This window comes from Eptatretus burgeri, chromosome 16 (genome assembly GCF_056783735.1).
Source record: "Eptatretus burgeri isolate ZD-2024b chromosome 16, Ebu_testis_v1, whole genome shotgun sequence".
In the NCBI taxonomy this organism is placed as follows: domain Eukaryota; kingdom Metazoa; phylum Chordata; class Myxini; order Myxiniformes; family Myxinidae; genus Eptatretus; species Eptatretus burgeri.
In genome coordinates, this window is record NC_140976.1 from 6,224,351 (window position 1) to 6,246,917 (window position 22,567).

A 22,567-nucleotide genomic window follows, 5' to 3' on the forward strand; every position below is an offset into this window, starting at 1 on the left:
ACTTGTTCTTGAGGGCTTGCAGGACCGGCTGATCACACCTGTTCTCACCCACATTTCTGGCGGAGTTGCTGCGTGACCACACGACAGAACAACACTCAATTTGATGTCACTCCCCTCACATCACACCGACCGAGCTCCCTTTGAGGCGGCACGCAGGGACGGACCTGTATGCATCTGTGTTGAGTCGTGCGACTTGCTGAGGCGTCAAGAAGCAGAGAAGAGAGCCAAGACCAGTCAGCTCTGTGGATGACAAACTCTCCAGAGCAGAGGAAGTCTGGTTGAGGTAGCACTCCACAATGACCTTTCCCTGATGAAGAGGAGGAACAAAACATTAGAGGAGTAACTGTGGACATCTTTAAGTAATGACGAGCACTCATTACTAAACAACTTAACTCGCACATAACACACACATCTTCATAATAACTCGAAAGATGAAACATTTACACCTCATTTATCATCGGAATGCGATTAGTGATCAAACAGTTGTGGGTTCACAAGGTTTTCTACGCGATGGTCTTATTTCTGGAAAGGAAACCACCTCAACAAAAGGAAAGGAAATCCTTCTTAAGGTGAATGTTAAACAAAATGTCAGCAAAACGACAACCGTGTGACCGACAGAAGTGATTCAGAGTTTTGCAGAAGAAAGTCCAGATGTTGTGGCCTCATCTCCAATGGGGGTCGAGTTCGTTCGGGATTCATTCTTGGGTTGATCAGGCTTGGTGACGGAACAGTTAGAGCGAGCGTCCGCACGGGGTCTGGGAGGTCGGGGATTCGAACCATGTCCGAGTCATAACAAAGACGTTAAAAATGGTACGTGCTGCTTGCTTACTTGATGCTCAGCATTTAAAAGCATAGAGCCACGGACAAGAAGCAAAAGTTGGTAATAATAACACAGGCTTTGTTGGGCCTCATGGCCTCCTCCTGTGTTGAGGTTCCGTGTGAGGGAACTCTAATTCAAACTAGAACTACACCCGGTAGAGAGCATACCTCCGCCAGGCTGAACAGTTTACATTTTGTATCCCACTGATAGGTCAGATCTGGATACGGACCAAAACCAAAATCGAATTGGCTTGTTCTTGTCACCGACCCAACATGTAAGCTGAGTGGTGGCTTAACGGTTAAGGTATCTGGCTTAAGATCTTAGGGTCTTGAGTTTGTGCCCCTGTCAGCCATTGAGATAACACCAGGTGAGTTGATTCAGCATGTCATCCTTCTGCTTCCGAGGTCGGCAAAATGAGTACCAGCTTGCTGGTATCCTGTGTCGGAGTGGCGACCCGTCCAGGATTGTGCCCAATAGCCAAGGAGACTGCTTAGGCACCACCGACGCTCTGCGCAGAGTATGGTCCCAATGGATGGATGGACCCATCAGGTCCACAAAGTTTTGTCATAACTCGTCCGCTGTTGTGACATATCATGCAATATATCGTTTTTGGCCCTATCCCTCAATTGTGACGAATCACTTCAAAATTTAAATGATTCTCGTATCTAGATCCGGAACCGGATCTTCACCAAAATTGAATCAATTCTTCCTCGCCACACACCCAAGCTGCCCACCAAGTTTCGGTCGAATCTGTCCCCAACTTTTTGAAATATCCTGCTCGCAGACAGACAGACAAACAAACAGACAGGGATGAAAACATAACCTCGGTGGCAGAGGTAATTAATTAATCACATTCATCATTCGGGCCAGTTGGCCTTTCTTCATTATTTGGTCACATTTCAAAAACACGAAGCAAATAATCAAAATGAATCACCTGTTCAGGTGTCCACCCTGTGGCCTTGGCGAGGCTCGCCACCGTGTCGATGGAGGAAAGTGTCAGGGAAGAGAGTTCACTTGACGTGAGTCCTACGGCAAGTCGGCCAAGGGAAGAGATCTGTTCTTCGGTCCATTGTTCTACTTGCGGACCCCAGGCCTGGTCGAGATGGACCCAAAACCATCAATCGATGAATCATCATCATGTGCCATCCATTCAACATCCACAGGGGGTTTTGTTTGAACTCCAAGGGGAGAGACGATGTGAAACAGAACACCAAGTTGGGAGTGTGGAGGTGAACACTGTGAATCAGTATAAATTGTAAATGTACATGTACGAAGCAATGGTGAGAAAGAATGGATAGATGTGGCTTCAGAGAGGAGGTAGGGAAGTATTGTGTGGTGTGAAGTGTGTCTGATCGGTTTCCACTTGGGATTTGTCTCCCCGGTATTCTTCAACACTAATGGACCGATCCCCTCCCTCCATTTTCTTATAACCTCTCCATATGCAGACTTAATCCCTCCCACATACTTGCCATGTCTGTCCGTAATGAGAGAGACAGAGAGAGAGAGAGAGAGAGAGAGAGAGAGACAGAGACAGAGACAGAGACAGAGACAGAGACAGAGACAGAGACAGAGACAGAGACAGAGACAGAGACAGAGACAGAGAGAGAGAGAGAGAGAGAGAGAGAGAGAGAGAGACAGAGAGAGACACAGAGAGAGAGAGAGAGACAGAGAGAGACAGAGAGAGACAGAGAGAGACAGACAGAGAGAGACAGAGAGACAGAGAGAGACAGAGAGAGACAGAGAGAGACAGAGAGAGACAGAGAGACAGAGAGAGAGACAGAGAGAGAGACAGAGACAGAGACAGTCTCCTCCCTCCCACTCCCCTCTTTCTCTCTCTCTTTCCTCCTCCACTCTTTATCCCCCACACCCTACCTCTTCCCTGCCCCTGCTATCACCTGTTTATACTCTTCACCCCTCCCCTTTTCCATCCACACACACTTCCTCTCCCTTATATCTCCCCCCCACCCTCCCCTCTTTCTCCCCCCCCCAACCCCTCTCCAATTTCCTCCTCTCTCTCTGTCTCACCAAACGTCACACATTTTCAACTTCAAACCTTATTTTTGTCTTGCTGATGATTCCATAAAGGCAGAAACACCATCCAAGACTGCACCTTTGAATGCTGGCACCAACACGACCCTCTTGAAAAGGTGAGTATTTTTTGGAGAAATATTTCCCTCTCCTTTTCAAGCTTTCTTCATTGCTCTCCTCTCAAATAATCCTCATCTCCAGCATTCACCACCACCCGCCACCCCCAATGTAAACAAACCTCCTTGGCTCTTGCCAACAGAGCCGATCGCTGAGCATCGTTGAACCCAATCACAGCTCCCAAGACATCCACGGTGTTCTTGAACGTGGAGTTGGACATGCAGTACAGCTGATTGGCTGTCAATTCGCTGTTCAACTCTTTCAGCAGCGATACAATGGTGGAATTAGGGGCTTGTACCCCAGTGCAGTCACCTGATTAAAAAAAAAAAATTAAAAAAAAGACAGGTCAACATACGCACATGATTTAGCAGTTACGCCATTTGCCCAAAACTAAGAGAACTAAAGTCTTCATGCCACAAAGTACTTGCTGGTGCTTTCTTCCAAAAATAATATCTGTTTTCAGGACACACAGAATGAGTTTTAAAAACTTTTTTTTTTAAATCAAGAGGAAGTCATGTGATGATCAGCTGCAATGAGTCACAATGGCTTGTTGTTCTGTTACCTTAATAGTGAGGGCTTTGGGGCCTTCAAATAGCAGAATCATCAACCTCCTTCCTCCCCATGAACCCCAACCCCTGTGTCTACATTATAAAATAGATGCATTTCCTCATGCTGGTGAAAGGATAGTCTGTGATTCTCTTGTCCCTATTCCTCAAAATACTTGAAGGACTAATAAAATGTCATCTTCCGTGGGCCCGATATCTCCGCTAGGATCAGTCATACTTTTGCAGACCGACTATAATCAATCCCAGCAGTGTCCATCTTTGTCTTCTGGACTGTTCAACCCCTTGATAATGGAACCATGTGAGGAACACCGGACAACCTGCAAAATCTCTAAAATCGTGGGTCCAATCCAGACTTCCAGGCACAAAAACAAAGCTGGTGAAAGAGACTGGCAACGAATTTCCCAGGTACCTGTTAAAGGCATGTTTAGGAGGGACTGAGATGCAAAATAAAGTGGTAGATCCTCAAAACCTCCAATATGACAACTGAAGCTCTGGAGATAAGATTTAACCAGAGAAGAGGAAGCCACTGAATATCCTCGAAATGTGGAGGAGCGTGATCAGAATGGACGGACAGTCGATGGAATGTTGCGCTGGTCGGACATTGCACTCATGGTGGGTGGCCATTGGTAAAGTGGGATTCCAGATCTCACAACTTCAATCGAGCCGTGTCGTTCGGTGATCCTGTGCCGCTAGATGAATGAATTAATCGTTCATTCAATCAATCCGTGTTTGCTGAATGGGTGCCTTGCTGCTGAGATTCCATTTGCAAATGAAGCGAGCTCTACCAAACACGTTGGCTCTGTGCTTGGAGCTCGATATGGTTCATGTTATGACCGCATGGGGATTCCCTTCCAATTGTTCCTGTGATTTCATGCAATTGGAGTTTGAACCTGTTACCACTGGTTCAAACTTGTGGCCACTCAATTGCTGCAAACTTGTCAGGAACGTGGCAATGAATTTCTGTATCAATGTTTATTGCCCAAGTTGGTCGATTTCGAACAATAAACCAGGGATTTCAAACTTTTGTATGACTGGCTCAAACCCTCAACTCTTATGAATGGTGTCACTCGAGAAGGATCGTCCATATTTGCACAGTCAGGCACCAGAAGAGATTCAGTCTCTTTAACTTCTAGGCCATGACCGTCAGCTACGACCTCTCCTGGGTGACCACTCAACAAGAACTGGCCTCGAAAGCTCGCCACAAACTGGGCATCCTCCGGCGATCCAAGTAGTTCCTTCGACAGTCAGAGCTACTCACAGTCTACAAGGCCTTGATCCATAGCACAATGGAGTACTGCTCTCCAGAATGGGATAGCACTCCAGCATCACATCTGTCTCTCCTGCATTCTGTGGAATCTAAAACTCTCAAAGTTATTGGAATCCCTTGCAACGAAGCCGAAGCACATGGTCTGTTGCTCTGACATCACAGGCAGGTTGGTGGTCTCCGTTTTCTACCGTCTCTTGTCCAACGTTGTCCCTCTGCTCTCCCAGTCTTCTGACCCTCCTCAGCAATTCCAGGATGCACATGTTCATCCAGTAACCCCCTCCTGGTTAAACTTCCAAAATACAAGCTGACTTGCACACCTCAACTCTTTTGTTCCTCACTTCTACTGTCAAAACAAACACCTGATGTTCCGCCTCCATCTTCCCTCTCGGATTTCAAGCAGGCAGTGCACCACCATCTAGTGTTCTCCCCCATCCTGATCCATGATCTTTATTACCCCCATTAACTCTTCCTAGCCCAACCCTCTTACTTGCAGATTTCAATATTTCTTGCACCACTACACCACTCTTGGTAAGGTGGGGGAGGGGAGGGGGTGGGATTGGGGAATACCAATGACATTATCGGTACATTGAGCTTATTCTGTTGATTGAGGTCGTTAAGGAAACACTATCGCTCAACCAATCCATGAGACCGTTTTTGGAAACAAGCCCCGGTCAAGCTGTCCTCAAGTGAGAGGCAGAAGCCCCCAGGTCTCGTGACGCGACTCACGGTTCCATCTTTTGGAACCTGCTCTGCATGGCTATGCATGTGTTCTTTTCAAAGGCTTCATAACTCAAACTAAATAATTGTAACATTAAAAAATGCCAACTTGAGATAAAACGAAGCGATTGAAAGTGCAAAATTGGAAATTACCGTAAGGAGCTGCACTCTTCCACTGTCCTGAAACAAAAAGTGGACGAATTAATCAAGAACCGAAAAGAGCTGTTTCAATATCCTCAAACAAAATGAGAAAAAGCAGCAACAACTACGGCAGACACAAACGAGAACAACCTTTCCCCTTATTCACAAATCATGTTGTTGTTGTTGTTGTTGTTGTTGCCTGCACCAGCTAAGGTGGACAGAGGTTATGTTTTCGCCCCGTTTGTCTGTCTGTTACGGATATCTGAAAAAAAGTTATGGACGGATTCAGACAAAACTAGGTGGACATGTTGGGTGCGTGACGAGGATGAATGGATTTGATTTTGGTGAAGATCCAGATCCAGGGATACGAAACGTAAACTGTTCAGCCGGGCAGAGGCATGCCCTCAACAGAGTTCCATTGTTGGTGTTTTTGCCATGACGTTGTGAATTCGGCTAACAAAGCAAAGCCTGAGGTCCGTGATATTTTCAGGTGATATTTTCCATCGACTGGAATTGCAGCATAGACAGAGGTGCTGTTGGCCCGTCTTGCGTACTTCCCTCAAGTCCAAACGAGGCTAATAGGTGACCAGGATGCTGGCCAAAAATTGGTGCAACTCGGTTCATCGGCAGAAGCACGACACCACACATACCCCATGCGTATGGCAGAATGTGTACATGTCCAAACATCGTTCAAGAGCACAGATATCTTCGTGTTTTATTCTGTTAATCAAACCAGGAATTCAGCGTACGATCGCAAACTTGTATCAGACATTGTTCATATTGGACTCGGTAACGCAAACGACAATGCATCGCTTTTCCGCAGTTTTTTTTTTTTTTCTATAATCGGTATTTGTTGAGGTCTTGTCGAATGAAACAATGGAGGATGAGCAGCAGGTTCATGAGAAACAGAAGGCCAAAAGGAAATAAGTGGATACTCAAATAACGTACAGGTTGGAAGTTCCCCAGAATGTACATCATCATCAAGGAGAATGGGACACGACGCGAGACGAGGGATTTTTGAAAGTTATTGCCCCCCCGACACCCTTATGGCCCAATTCTGACCTTTCGCTGACGTTACACTCCATTCCTAATGGTCAATCGTATTATTTAATACTCGCCGAGAGAGAAATTTGGAGAAAATTGGACATACTTACACACGGTGGTGTACCGGCTATGAGTCGCTGGTCTGCATGCCCACCTCTAGTAATAATTATTATAACTAGTTATCTCATTCCGTCAAGCAGTGTCCGACTTCTGGTGACATCCATGATCAGATTTGTCCAAACATCTCTTCTGCACTACTTCCTGAAGCTCTGGCAGAGACGGCTTGGTCGTGGCCTTTACCCCAATCCGTCCAGCACACGCAAGGTCTTCCTCTTCCTCTGCGTCCCTCAACCACACTCAGCATGGTTGATGTCTCCAGACGTTTGTTTTCTGCACACATGATGTGTCTAAAGTAGGACAGTTTGTGTTCTAGTATCAGCGCTTCTCATGGACATTGTGGAGGTAAGTTCTTCAAGCACCGATGAGTTTTTTTTTCTTTTCTTCTTCTTGCAGTACATGAAATATTTAACTTTCCTCTCCAGCAACACATTTCAAAACAACCTTCTCGAATATTTTCGCATTTTACTTTTACATTGTTGTTTATATCCATATCATCTCCTCCAATCACAACACAACGAGGACATCGGAAATCCCCAACTGTTGCCCCGAAGAGCTCCGATTCGGGATGTACTCTCAATGAGGACTAAAAATACAGTGTGTGTGTGTGTGTGTGTGTGTGTGTGTGTGTGTGTGTGTGTGTGTGTGTGCGTGTGCTGAGTAAGGGGAGCCCAGAGGTGATGAGAAAGGTGTGCACGCCCAGGTATGAGGCACATTCCTTTGAAGGTGTAACCGTGAAACGCACTTATTTTGGGCTTGCTTGTTGAAGGGAAAAGGCGAGTCATGGCAGCTTTCATCAACATGTCGAGGTTCCAGGAGCGTTGGAATTCAGGGAGAGACACAGACAATTCTGATTGGTGCGTTTCGGTGAATATTTTGACGAAGGTTTCTCCAAACTCAACCTGAGAGACACAACGATGAAAAGTGACATCGCATTCAATCGCCGGCCGTAAACATAGAAATGTGAACAAGCAGAAAACGACAGGGAATAAACAATAGTGTTTCATGGCAATGAGTAGGGAAAGGAGGGTCAGATGAGAAGCGTGATGTGAATGAGATGGCTGGAGGTGAGGGGTGAGCGGCGACGCGGGGGTGTTGGGTTAACGTTGAGAGGCAGAAACATTGCCAAAGAGGGGGGGGATGAAAACGAAGACACTTACAGTGTGAGGGAGAGTGGACAGTTGTTTTGAGGTGAGTACGCTGAGAAGAGGACCCGCTTGCCTCGTTTTCATAACGGTCCACCTGTCAAATTGCCTGAACAAACAAATGCCAAGAAGGCCTATACTCATGGAGGTCCACACATGGGTCACATTATGCTCGAATAGTGGGATTATTGTAGGAAAAGTGATTGGCCTAAAATGATTATCCGTAAACAATACAGACGGTATCACCACTTAAAGGACCTTTTGAAGGACAATGGCCTCAGCATACTGTTCCATTGATGTACATGTTATGAGAAGACAATATCCAAACATTATTGGTGCAATCTTAAACCATTAGATCGTCCCTCCTGGCTTTTTAAACAATTTTAATTCGGCCCTTTAAGATTTTCACACATTTGCCACTTTTGAGCAAGGAAACACGTCAGAACGATCCCGGTATGCGAGTGTGCGAGCCGGGCCCGGATCCGAGTCCGCAAGCCGGGTCTAGATATGGGTCCTCGTACCAGCCCCACACCAGAGTCTGTATGCCGGCCCCAGACCCAAGTCCACGCGCTGGACCTGGACTGGACCTGGCTTAAAATTGTGGTTTAAATTTGTAATTTAAAAGTAATTTTTTTTTAAAGTAATTTTTAGAATGCACAGTATTCAACTTATTAGAATTCATCTTAATGAGAGTTTGCCAGGTACCCGAAACCACTTTCGAGTTTCGCTGCCACAACATCAGCCTTTTCCTTGCTCAGAGTTCCACAGGCATGCAGTTTTGGTATCAAGGTCTTGAACTGTTCGTTTGGGGTTGCATTCAGCTGCCTCGCAGAGATGTCACAGACCAAGAATCCCAGCTTCATAACCTCGGGTTTTTTAAAGTCCTGTGGTCATAAAATGAACGATGTAGAACATGCTGTAATTATAACAACAATGAAATTTTCAAAATCATAGCATTGTCTTTCCCAATACGTCTTTCCCATTTATCATTCCATCACATGATACCAAAGAGAGAGGGATGTTTTCCTCTATCAGAGCCAATCATTATGGAATAGCATACCAGACAGTTGGTTGCTTTGGTCACAAAGGTGGAACGCTTCGGTGAACTCTTGGGGAGCAAAGTGGGATTGGTCTCACCAAATCGAGCAATCAGAGCTGGACATGCTGCTTCAGGAATGCTCTGAATGTCATGGAACCTTGTGGGCAAATGGGTTCGTGACCGTTAGAACAAAAACATATCTTTCTACTTCTCTCCGATCTGCAGTTTGTCTGTCATGGGATCAGAACCTGTCATGTTTGACATGTTACAAAATCATGATATCTCGTACAAACAACCTCAGTGAATGAGTGACGAATCATTCAGAGACTGAATAAGCAATCAAAAGGACCACAAACTGCATCAAAAGTGGACTAAAGTAAGACGATAAAAACAACTGGAAGCCGTTGATTGATTTTTGAAGAACTCGGTCACCCAGTAAAGTGACCGAATGATCAACAACAAACCGAACAAAGAAATGAAAGTTTCACAAACCAAGAGCCAAATCCACTGAGCGAACCGGAAAGCATTGGGACTTACGGGAAGAGAGTCAGTATGGCTGGATGGATGGAGTTTATCTGGTTCTCAGTGATGTTCTTGAAGTACTTTGCATCGTCCTTGGTTAGCTTCTCGTGGAGTCGATCGGCCAGACACATCATCTGACGGCGAAAAAAACACGATCGGGAAGATTGGGAAGGTCTGTGATTATCGGTTTCCTAATTCTACTCTATCGCTACTTCGCTTTCCATGAAAAAAATAGTGGCAAATGTCCAACCCCCTCAACTCAACTAGATGTAACACAACACTGTTCTGATGCCCAACGACTGAAGTGAAGTTCACATTGAACACATTAATGACTAAATTTTAAACGCTCATAAATAGGACATGAAGACTAGATTCCAGCCGGGCGGGAAAACTCCACCTTTTGTTCTCACATCTAACAACTAGAAACCCAACTCATGTATCAATCAATACCTGACTCCTTGAGAGAGTGGAAGTGTTAACAAGGTAGGTAACTTGCATCAGGAGGTTGGAGTCATTTAATTTTTTCATCAAGTCACAACTTAGTCCACGAGTAGCTGAACCCAGCGCCCTGGAGGGTAACGATAAAAATCAGGTCAAAAACAGATCCAACAGGTGTGACATCAATGGCATGACCAGTGAGCGATAGGACATAATTCAAGTCCATTTATCAACATCTGTAGCTTATCTTCAGCATGTTTGAAGAGGCAGGTAATTGAACAAAATATTACTGAATGATAATCAGGAATTTTTTTTTTTTTTTAATGATTTGTGCAAAGGAAACAACGTACTTGAGATCGCTTAGTTGAATTTTCTTCTTCGTCAAGAACTTCGGAACCAAAATCATCGCCTGGATAATAAGAGGAAGATTGCAATCAGACAGAGAAAACCATTCTCAATGCACTTTTCAAGAATGTTTTCTTACAAAGAAGTTATTCATCATATCCATCATATCCATGAAATCCATCATATCCATCACATCCAATATATCAATCATATCCATCAAATCCAACACATCCATTATATCAATCATATCGATCATAACCATCATATCCATGAAATCAATCATATCCATCACATCCAATATATCAATCATATCCATCAAATCCAACACATCCATTATATCAATCATATCGATCATAACCATCATATCCATTGCACAAAATTGCATCCATCAAAAATGCATCACATCCTTCAAGTGCATCGCATCACCTGCGATGGAGAGAAGTTCTTGTCATGGAAGACTGCGGCATCAACGGTCTTGAGAGCGGAAATGTCTTTCAGAGGGACTTCCTGGATCAAATCTCCTTCGAGATGTTCCATTATTTCTGAGATGTTCGAGGCACTCATTACCTGAAACAATGCAGTAATATTTGTTTATTATCTATGAGCAAATGCAACCCGTCGCTTCGCTGACGGAGAAAATAGCAGAGGGGGGTAGATGGAGACAGATAGAGATATGGAGAGAGGAGGAGGAGGGAAGGGAAGGAGGGGTGGGAGAGTGAGTAGGGGGAGCTAGGAAGGTGGGAGATAGGAAGGAAGGGAAGAGCGAGGAAGGGGGGAGGGGGTGTGGAGAGCAATGCCTCACCAAACATCGCTATATACTCTTGGAGGGGGTGGGACTGAGGAGGATGGGGGAGAGAGGAGGAAGGCAGTGGGGAGAGGGAGGGGGTTTTGGAGGAGGTAGTGTGAGGAGAGGGGGTTATTGACTTGTGTTTGGTAGTGGAACTTATGGAGAAGGGGGAGGGGGTATTACAAGATTGAACAAAATGGGGGACATTAAAACAGCACATTGATACAGCATGTGGAGATCACCTGGTGATGTCCATGGGAGTGGGGGGAGGTGGAGAGGGCAGGGGCTTGGGAGGAGGGAAGTGTGAGGGAAGGCAGTGTGATGGGAAGAGAAGGCAGTGTGAGGGGAAGGGAATGTGATGTGAGAGGAGGGGAAGTGAAAGCTATGTGAGGGGAAGGGAAGGCGGCATGAGGGGTAGGGAACAGAGAGGAGCATGGCGATAAAATGCACCTAAACAGCAAAGTTTTCTTTTTAACCACCGGGTTATATATAAAACCGGGTGGGAGCATTTAAAACCCACACTATCTACCTGGAAAAGGCCTGCCTGAATGCATGCATGCTCGCACATGCAGCGACCTTTTCACCCCTCTGCTCAGCTCACTCCGAATCTGATTCGTACATTCTACACTATGGGGAAGCTGTTTTAAATTCAAAACTAAACCGTCAGTCCTTAACAGTCCCCTTCATAGAGGGGTTGGGGATGAGGGGGAGCATGGGGGAGAGAGAGGGAGAGGAGAGGGTGGGAGAGGGAGAGGAGGGGGTGGGAGAGAGAGGGAGAGGGGTTGGAGAGAGAAGGAGAGGGGTGTTAGAGAGAGAGAGGGGTGGAAGAGAGAGAGAGGATGGGAGAGAGGCCGGCAGATGTGACATCCAGTTTAACGTCCATCTGAGAGACGGCACACACATTGATGATGGTTTATAGCTGGGTCGGGATTCAAACCCAGGGTAGACAGCTTAGAGAGAGCGTGTGTACCTCTCGGCTATCCTTCCGTGATATGGCGATTCATTCCTTTGTAACAACTGAAAACATTTTTACTCGTTGTAATCATCTACTTTATTACCTCTGCCACCGAAAGTAGAAGGAGGTTATGTTTTTACCCCTGTCTGTTTGTCGCCTGCAGGTCACAATTCCAAACCGATCGTCATGAAATTTTATCGTCCATGGGCCAGACCAGATATGGGTACCATCGCTGGTGGCAAAGTCTCAATATGTTTTTTTGATAGTTTAGGACCTACAGATGAGTAATTGAGGTGATAGCAGTGTGAAATTGGCAGCTTTCTGGTAGTTTTCACCTCTCAAACATCACCCTTCCGCTATATTTTGAAGACCAAAATTTGGGGGTAGGGGAAACTAAAATAACTGTAGTTTTGCTCTGGATGGGTCAATCTTAACAATATACCACTCATAATGTCTGTCTATGTAAACTCTAAGTCAAGAAGGTTTATGCAAAATATTTCATTATGTTGGTCACCAGAGGTCAAGAGGTCAAAAGGTCACCAATTTTAGGGGTTGCCCAAAATTGACCATAGGGCAAGTCATGTTTCTAGAATAAAGTAACAAATCACCCAATGGTGATTGAAACACTTGGAATGCATATTTTAGAGGTCTTCAGATGATTCTAATGGGACATTATTGAATTGCTTTTGCAAAATTTGTTTCAGAGCAATTGATTTTGAACCGTTTCTTGTAAATACCTAAAATCCAGGGTTTCATGGGAAGGGGAAGTTCTTTTAAAGCTTTAACTGTTATAAAAGACTTTGTCAGTGATGTATCTCATGAGACACGAGATGATGCCATGTCTAATGCTTCATGCATTCACATTATCCACCTTTTCCCACAGTACCGCGCCTTCCTCAAGAATGACAACGGCAGCCTATCATTATTTTGGATATCTTATCCAGATATGGTCGAGGTTGTGCTTGGTTTGTTGCGGGCAACAAGAGAAGGGGATTGGCTTTTGCACCTGGCCTCAATCAGAGACATGATCCCATGGTGTTTCGCGTATGACCGTTTAAACTATGCCAGATATTTGACATTCTACTATGCGCAAATGTTGTCGTCAGATATTCATCATCCTGAAATGTATGAATACTTCATGAGCGGAGGATTTTCTGTTCAAATAGGAGCTGATAATCCGATTGGCAAAATACCAGTGAACCAAACAATTGAAGAAACAATAAATAAGGATACCCAGACGTCAGGTGGCACAAGAGGCTTTAGCTTAAACCCAGATGCAATTCGTCGTTATTACGTAAATGCCGAATACCACAGCATGTTTATTCATCACCTCAGAGCAATGCTAGGAACTCGTTCCTCCACTTCGAGCTATCCAGATTTGTAGAAAAAGAGAATTGAAAAAGATGAGTCAGCCGTCCAATCACTCACTGATCTTATTCAGAACTGTTTAATAAATCCCTACAGATCAGAAGAGGACTCTCTCGTGAACATTTCTACCGGCGCATTGGCCCCGGAAGATGTTGAGAAGGACCTTTTCACTGCTCAAAGCATTGGCGAAAAGGCATACCAGAAGTTCAAGACTGATCATCTTGAAAAGGAGGCACCGGATGCTGTAGATTTCCATGCAACAATTAAGAAGCAAAAGCTGACAATAAGACAAAACTTATTGAGTTTCTGGTTGCAGATTGGAAAACTGAAAACAACAGGAGCCTGATTAAAGACAAAGTTCTTCTCGTGACATGTGGCATAAGATGTGACAAGATATTGATCGGTGGTAGTTGTGAAATGGGTGAACTTGAGTCCTCTCAATAAGAGGCAGACACACGGTTAATACTTCATGCGAAGCATGCCGCTGACACTGCATATCAAACTGTAATTGTTGTTTCTGAGGACACAGATGTATTTGTGCTATACTACTTTCCTTTGCAAAGGACATTCCGGCTACCTCGTTCCAGAAGAGGGGAACAAAGACACGTAATCAATTTGTGGACATTTCCCTACTCAGGTTATCCCTTGGAGATGAACTATGTGGTGCACTTCTCGGCTTTCATGCTTACACTGGATGTGACACTGTAAGTTCTTTCATTGGGCGAGGCAAAGCAGGACCACTGGACAAAATGCGATCAAACAGTGAATTCCAACGTGCCTTCTCCAACCTTGGAAGTGCATGGGAGATATCAGATCAAATGTTTGATACCTTGCAACATTTCACATGTCTCATGTATGCATCGTCCACAAAAACTGTACAGGTAAATCAACTCCGATACGAGGTGTTCTTTGCCAAAAGAGGGGAAATAGAGTCAAGCCTTCTTCCACCTTGTAAAGATAGTCGAACAAAGCATGCCCTCCGTGCCAATTACCAGGCAGGAATTTGGAAGCAAAGGCTGGAGACAAAATCAGTAATTCCTGATCCAGAGGGAAATGGATGGGTAAAAGATGATAGCAGTTCAATTGCCATCGACTGGATGGCCGGAACTCCGGCACCTGAAGCTGTGTTGGAAATGATGGCCTGCCAGTGCAAACGAGTTTGCAAAAAAGGGAGAGTGTGGCTGCATAGACAATGGGTTGAAATGTACGCTGACGTGTAAATTACAAACTTGCGAAAACCAGCGAAATGAGGATGAACTAGAGATGACAGTTGATATTGAATCAGATTGCGATGATGATGACGATGACGATGATGATGATTGAGAACTCATAATACTGAGGTTACTTTCCAAGCCCTCAACATTACCTGAAGACATCTAAAATATAATTTCTGGAAGTTGATATTACTTTTTGTTCATTTTTACTGCTTTGTTTTAGTCGAATAAGTTGTGTTAAAGACGATTTTGGCAGACACTAAAATTTGTGACCTTTTGACCTCTGGTGACCTACATAATGAAATATTTTGCATAAACCTTCTTGATTTAGATAGAGGGTACATACAATAGACAGACATTATGAGTGGTATATTGTTAAGATTGACCCATCCAGAGCGAAACTACAGTCATTTTAGTTTCCCCTACCCACAAATTTTGGTCTTCAAAATATAGCGGGAGGGTGATGTTTGAGAGGTGAAAACTACCAGAAAGCTGCGAATTTCACACGGCTATCACCTCAATTACTCATCTGTAGGTCCTGAACGATCAAAAAAACATAGTGAGCCTTTGCCACCAGAGATGGTACCGATGGGTCAAATTTTCAGGTTTGGCCCATGGACTATTACCAAGTTGTAGAGGTAGTCTCAACTGAGAAGCATATTCATTTTGAGGTAAAATTTCCGGAATCGTCATTTTTCATCTGATTGACTTGAAATTTGAACAAGATTTATTTGATTTGAACAAGAACAACAAGCATCACTGGATTAAGAAACCAACTATTTTTGAGGTCAAAAGGTCGAAGGTAAACTCAAGGTCAAACTTCTAAAATCATCAATTTCAATCTGAAAAATCGTCAATTTTAATCTGATTGACTTGAGGATTAAAGAGAAATAGCATAGTCCATCACTGGATTGGGAAGCCAACTATTTTTTGAGGTCAAAAGGTCAAAGTTCTACTCAAGGTCGAATTTCGAAAATCATCAAATTTCATCTGAAAAATAATCAATTTTCATCTGATTAACCTGAATGAAAATTAAGCAGCAATTGCAGAGTCCATCACTGAATTGGGAAACCAACTATTTTTGACATCAAAAGATCAAAGGTCAACTCAAGGACAAACTTCTAAAATCATCAAATTTAATCTGAAAAATAATCACTTTTCATGCGATTGACCTGAACTTTGAGATTGTGAATTTTAATCAAAATGAAATGGACAATTTGATGTATCCCTGGCAACCTCTGGAGAGGGGGGTGGATTTGGCAAGTATCATGCTCTGCATGACATCTTTTTCTTGTTCTGTCTGTCTGACGGTCTGTCTGTCTATTTGTCTGACTGTTTGTCGCCTACAGGTCACAATTTTAAACCGATCTTCACGAAACTTCACCACGTGGTAGAGTTTGTCATAAGGAAGAAGCCTGTTGTTTTTGAGGTCAAAAGGTCAACATTGGCCAAAGGTCAACAACTAAGGTGGTATTTATAAAATCCTCAATTTTCATCCGATTAACTTGAAATTTGAAGAGGATTATCATATCAGGTCAGTGAATTCAACCACCAATTATTTTTGCAGGTCACATTGGCCAAAAGGTCAACATCGGCCAAATTTAAAAAGTTGTCAATTTTCATTTGATAGACTTGAAATTTGAAGAGGTTCCTTATTTAAGGTTGCTGAATTCAACCAGCCAATTATTTTTGAGGTCATCATCGACCAAAAGGTCAACATAGGCCAAAGGTCAACAACTTAGGTGAAGTTTCTAAAATCCTCAATTTCCATTCGATTGACTTGAAATTTGAAGAGGATTTACATTTCAGGTCATTGAGTTCAACCAGCCAATTATATTTGAGGTCGACATCAACCAAAAGGTCAACATAGGTCAAAGATCAACAACTTCGGTGAAGTTTCTAAAATCCTCAATTTTCATCCGATTGACTTGAAATTTGAAGAGGAGTTGCATATTTGGTCATTGAATTCAACCGCCAAATATTTTTGAGGTCAAATTTGTTTTATGGATCATGCAAGTATCGTGTTCTGCACGACGCCTTCTTCTTGTTTGTCTGTTTGTTTGTCTGTTTGTCTATTTGTGTGCAGGATATCTCAAATTTTCGGATGGATTCGGATGAAATTTGGTGGGCAGGTTCGGCGTGTGATAAGGATGAATGGATTCGATTTTCGTGAAGATCCAGATCTGGGTCCGGCTACTCAAATTTTAAAATGATTCTTCTCCATTGACAAATAGTGCCAAAAACGAGATATAGCACGATGTCTCAAAAAGTTATGGACAGATTCGGACGGAACTTGGTGGACATGTTGGGTGTGTGGTGAGGAAGAATCGATTCAATTTTGGTGAAGAGCCGAATCCGGATCCGGATCTGATAGTTTTTTTCAAGCGATTTTTCACCGTTGAGAGATCGGGCCAAAAACGATATATAGCACGATATCTCAAAAATGAATTGGGCCCGATATGTTCTCGTGGTCAGGCATTACGTGGCGGAGGTATGCGCTCCACCGAGTGCCCTTCTCGTCATAGAGGTATTAAATGTAAATTAAAGCGTTTATTTACACTTTTCCTTTTACCACATTGCATCCGATCAGTGTTGATGTTTTCTAACACCCACACTCATTGTTAAACATTTTCTAATCCCCACAGACAAGCTTTCTCACCTGAGATACAATGGCTTTTCGTTGTGTCGGACTCAGATTTCCTGACTGCTTGGCCAGGGTCTTGGATGCTTTCTTGAGCTCAACAGGGGACATTGAAGTAAAGGCCTCGCTATGCACGCCCTTTATCAGACTTCCAAGTTTGATAAGAGTCTCCGATGTGTTCAACTGAATAAATACAAAATGCAAACCTGAACCATTCACCACAAAAGCATTATTAAAAATCACAAGTTTCATGAAAAGCAGGATGGACAGAGCAAACACACTTCACATTTTACTTTTTAAATGCAAATCAAATTGAAATGCTCTGCGGGTGTTGTGGGGAGAATCACACCATGGTTTATGGCTGTTCTCTTCAACAATATCAAACATTTTCTCTCATATAATGTCTTGGGCTCATGGATGAGCTTTTATACATGTATACTAGCTGAAGTACCTGGTATTGCCCAGGGAAATTCAATGAAATAGGAATTGAAATATTTCCTGCATGATAAATTGGGGAATATTTGTCTTCTGGTTTTGTATTAATTACCAATCTTGGCCGTTGCAAATGCAGTTAGACCACTTTCTCTTAATTTTAATTTGAAAAAAATTAAAATACAACAAATCACGATATACAACCTTCACGAAACATATTACTCGATCACTCCCAGGAAAAAAATTAAAAAGAACCTAGGCTGTGTATAAGTACAAGACCCAATCAAGGCGTGAAGGCCAATTGTCCAATTTATTTATTAATTTTTTTTTTAATCCAAACATAGCCCTCAACCTTCCCCTGGATGAAGGATGAGGGCATGAAAAGTTTAGTTGCACTGGTTCCTGCAGGGTCTGGACTCCAGATGCATAAATGTACAAACACACAAACTTTCCTTTTTATACGCCCGATATATATATATATATATATATATATATATATATATATATATATATATATATATATATATATATATATATATATATATCGGGGCGTACTATGTGATAGCAGTCGTCCGTCTGTCCGTTCCTGTCCACACTCTCGCTCCCAAAGTTTTCAACTTTCACGTTTCATATTTCGTACATAGGTACAGACTGTGGAGACGGTGTGTCGCGACATACGTTCGTCATCTAAAGTGGTTGCCATGGCAACCACGATGCTGTTTTCCATGTAGTAGCACAATTCTGTATATACCTTCTTGTTCGGGTGTATATTGTGCTCACTTGTACTCGTTATATATTAGATTACTTGTCGGCCAGGGGCGTTTGGAAACAACAGTTGTGCACTTTACCATCAATTTACAAGGACGATACCAGACAATGGATGAATAAACACAAAATATGGGATTCGAAACTGAGATGCCAATATCTAGCAGCATTGTGCTCATCGGGGAATGCCAAACATACTCGCCATCCCAACGAGGTCATTCAAGCCTGCAGAGTCAATCTTGGCAGCCCAATGTCATAGAAATATCCCAATGATTGTAAAACAAGTTTCTAATCAAGAAAAGTGCAAGGTAGACAACTGAGATGAAAGAACCAGGTTCAACAAACACTCACGCGTTTATTGGACGACGTCAACTTTTTTACAATCGTTGCGGCCTGACTGCGACTCCAGCCATCATCTTCTCCCAGGGAAGCAACCACTTCCAGCACAGTGGTGCCGTTCAGTTTATCTAGGGCTTCCAGGTCCAGCATCGAGGATGATTTGTTCCCCATAGTTTTAATGGTTTCAACAGAGTAAGGAACCTTCATCATTGCGAGTTCTTTGTAGATCTGGAAGCAAAGATAGATAGCAAGATTTGTTTTTTTGAAAAATACAAATGGCAAAGTTAAACCATCATGAAAACAAGGGAACTAGTGCAAGAAAATATGACTTCAGTCTGAACTCATTTGCTTTAAAGTTATTTACAGGACCATTATTAAACAGATAAGAAACAAAAAAGAAGAAGGAGATGAATTTGACACAAAAAAAAATTAAATATCAAAAGTTCACAAATTGCAAAATAATGAAAGTTATAAAACTTAGTGGAGATTTACATTGGAATAAATGTAACGGTTGTACAAAGTTCAAATGTGAAATTGATAAGAAGAAGAAGAACATCTTGGATAAACAAAATAAAGTAGTTAAAACAGGATTTAAAAAGAAAATTTATATTTGGTGAGACCATGATATATAAATGTACATTACACTAAAATGACACATGCTGAGAGTTGGACTAGTGGAAATGTTATGTCGTGCGGAGACGCAAGTTGAGCACTGAAGTTTTCACATTATCGTTTGTATGATCATGCTCATTAAATCTGGTACTTTTTATGAAAGGGCACAAGGAGAGAATGCATGAGCACACACAGCAGTAAAAAAAAAATGAAGGATGTAAATGTCCTTCAGAAGGCCAGTTTTGCTAAGTTGCAGCTACAGCTGGACATGCTGGATTACAAGAGAGAGAGAGAGAGGTAGAGAGAGGTAGAGAGAGGTAGAGAGAGGTAGAGAGAGAGGTAGAGAGAGAGGTAGAGAGAGAGGTAGAGAGAGAGGTAGAGAGAGAGGTAGAGAGAGAGGTAGAGAGAGGTAGAGAGAGGTAGAGAGAGAGAGAGAGAGAGAGAGAGAGAGAGAGAGAGAGAGAGAGAGAGAGAGAGAGAGAGAGAGAGAGAGAGAGAGAGAGAGAGAGAGAGAGAGAGAGAGAGAGAGAGAGAGAGAGAGAGAGATGCTTTTTCACTCACTTGACGAACACTGTTCCGACATTTGGGCAGCTGTTGAAGCACCACCTTCCGATCCCAGTCAGACTCCAGATAACCCACTTCCTTCTTCGTCAGAAAGCAGACGAGACCTCCATATCTGGCGGGACACAGTCAACAGTAATGGACAACGACCGGTTCATGAATGGCGGAGGTGCACGAAGTTCTGTGCCTCGGGATGGCGCGCAGATAACCACTTCACGAGTGTCAAAAAGCGAGACTACCTCGAGGCAGCAAACAATGCGTCACAAACAGGTATCACAAAGTACAACCTCTCCGAAAAGGTAGTTGACTTTGTCAGGGGGACTCACAAATGATCAAATCAACAAGGTAGTGTGCAACGAACGGGTGCAAATTTCAAAACCTATCAAAGTCCCTTCGAAAGAAACATCTAAATAATGCTTTACGTAGGTAAGGCCTGATGAGAGATTATCAAGGATTAAACACACAAGAGACACTCATATAGGACTTACGAAGGAGTATTTACAATGAGATGGTGAAGATATTATTCGGACGTTGGATTTGCACAAAAATACTAAATAAAAATGAATAACCTGCAATGAACAATCATTATGTATATACAGTATATATATATATATGAGCCTTTTCCTTTACACAAAACAGTATACAGTAGCTTGTCTTGGTGCAGTCACATCCATCCATCCATCCATTGGGACCATATTCTGTGCAGTGTTGGTGCTGCCGAAGCAGTCTCCTGGGCTATTGGGCACAATCCTTGACAGGTCACCACTCCAACACAGGATACCAGCAAGCTGGCACCCATTTTGCCGACCTCAGAAGGATGACAGGCAGAGTCAACCACACCTTGTAATGATTCAACAGCCAAGGGAGATTTGAACTCAGGATCCGAGGATCCCAAACCCACCACCCGAACCATTAAGCCAACACCAGGCATAAGACACTCAAGTAGGACTTCCAAAGACGACCTCGACTCACACCGTATATCAATGTATGGTCGTGAAATTGTACGATCAAAATACAACTCCAAACTTGTCCAGCTCCTCCCTGCTTCATGATAGACGTCGTACATTGACTGCGATACTGTTATTACCCAACGCACGTGAAGCGAAAAGAGGGGTTAAGCAATCTGTTCATGTCCGTCCATCCGTCTGTCTGGCTGCAGTGTCACGTTCTGATCTTGAGTTTATGATCGAGGACCAACGTGAATGGTATATTTTGAACAGGAATCGGAACATGAATAGGAAAACAAGTTTGCCGTTTCACTTTTGGCTAATCTTTAGTTTTGGTCTTTAGTTTTGCCGTGTATTGGCTAAGATTTTGTCCCGATCGCACGTGCGCGGAGAAGAGTGAGATAGTATTTTTTTTTACTGTCGGCTTGCCTTGCAACCAAAAAAAATTTAAAAATCATTACAAACAGAAAACTTACTGTTTTTCAGGATGTCATAATGGACACAAACAACAGGCACGAATAACTAATGTAACGTGTTGGATTGGGCGATGTACTAGTTACTGCAGAAAATGGCGGCAAAACCCGGAAATAATTTATTTATACGACTTTTACAATCTTTATTTTATTTTCAATGAATTAGATACTTCAACACTGGAGAACACAAATCATCCGTCATCATACTTACAAGATCCTCCAGTTTTGCAGTTCTTGAATTTAAATAAAGGTGGTGTATAAGGGCCGTATTCCAGAATGCTTCTGGACCACTTCAATAGCACAAAACTTTTGGAGGTTTTTCAAACGATCGTTAAAATCGTTATTTTATCAACATTGAAGTACCACTGTGCGGGGTATCACGTTCTATGGATTCTCTAGTTTGTCCACTGTTGACGAACATAATTCAAACTTTTGATTCACTCGCACAGAGCATACGTCTCCAGCTTTTCTCATCCCACTGTTTGGGGCCTCATCCCTTTTTCAACCTTTTGGTTTGCCCGTTTCTTCTCAGCAGCAGTTTTCCATCAGCTCCATGTTGATTTTATACCGGTTTGATCGCACGACAGTGAATCCCAGTTAAGCGTGTGAATGAACTCTCATGGAGTTATCTTCAACAGCACAAAGGGGTGTAAAAATTTGGGCCATCCGGGGTCGCGAAAGAACACGGAGAAGAAATGAAATGACATGGAAAAGAAGGATTAATTAGACAAGGAATAATGAAAGAGATAGCATTCACAATCATGTTCAATGCCTTTTTATAATTGGATACCATTTTTTCCTCACAGTACAGTACATTATCAAGATGAGAGATTCAAGCCTCATGTGAAGGTACAAACTCAAAACTTACTTGTCCAAGCGCACTTTGCAGCCAGGCCCAAGTTTCTTGAGCAGAGATTTGGCCTGGTTTGGTTTCAAATAAAAGGATATTTTCTTGAACCATTTGTGTGCAACAAGGGAACAAGACTGCAAGAGAGAGAGAGAGAGAGAGAGAGAGAGAGAGAGAGAGAGAGAGAGAGAGGTATGGAGAGAGAGAGGTATGGAGAGAGAGAGGTATGGAGAGAGAGAGGTATGGAGAGAGAGAGGTATGGAGAGAGAGAGGTATGGAGAGAGAGAGGTATGGAGAGAGAGAGAATATGAGAGAGAGAG

The 22,567-nt window shown here is 43.0% G+C and overlaps 1 protein-coding gene across 2 annotated transcripts in view; it reads right to left on the reverse strand.

The window, feature by feature from the left end:
• Positions 1 to 22,567, reverse strand: part of LOC147010400 (uncharacterized) — a 76,716-nt gene that overhangs the window by 29,697 nt on the left and 24,452 nt on the right. For both annotated transcript variants that reach the window (XM_085859124.1, XM_085859123.1), the window contains 17 exons: positions 22,269 to 22,384; positions 19,981 to 20,095; positions 18,820 to 19,035; positions 17,290 to 17,454; positions 10,733 to 10,873; positions 10,312 to 10,370; positions 9,974 to 10,091; positions 9,539 to 9,657; positions 9,023 to 9,158; positions 8,668 to 8,846; positions 7,978 to 8,071; positions 7,563 to 7,719; positions 5,669 to 5,695; positions 3,087 to 3,277; positions 1,755 to 1,913; positions 165 to 307; positions 1 to 68 (listed from right to left, as the gene is read on the reverse strand). The exon at positions 1 to 68 is cut by the window's left edge and continues 69 nt beyond it. In XM_085859124.1, the coding sequence (XP_085715250.1) occupies positions 1 to 68; positions 165 to 307; positions 1,755 to 1,913; positions 3,087 to 3,277; positions 5,669 to 5,695; positions 7,563 to 7,719; positions 7,978 to 8,071; positions 8,668 to 8,846; positions 9,023 to 9,158; positions 9,539 to 9,657; positions 9,974 to 10,091; positions 10,312 to 10,370; positions 10,733 to 10,873; positions 17,290 to 17,454; positions 18,820 to 19,035; positions 19,981 to 20,095; positions 22,269 to 22,384 (2,203 nt within the window). The remainder of the gene's footprint in view (positions 69 to 164; positions 308 to 1,754; positions 1,914 to 3,086; positions 3,278 to 5,668; positions 5,696 to 7,562; positions 7,720 to 7,977; positions 8,072 to 8,667; positions 8,847 to 9,022; positions 9,159 to 9,538; positions 9,658 to 9,973; positions 10,092 to 10,311; positions 10,371 to 10,732; positions 10,874 to 17,289; positions 17,455 to 18,819; positions 19,036 to 19,980; positions 20,096 to 22,268; positions 22,385 to 22,567) is intronic.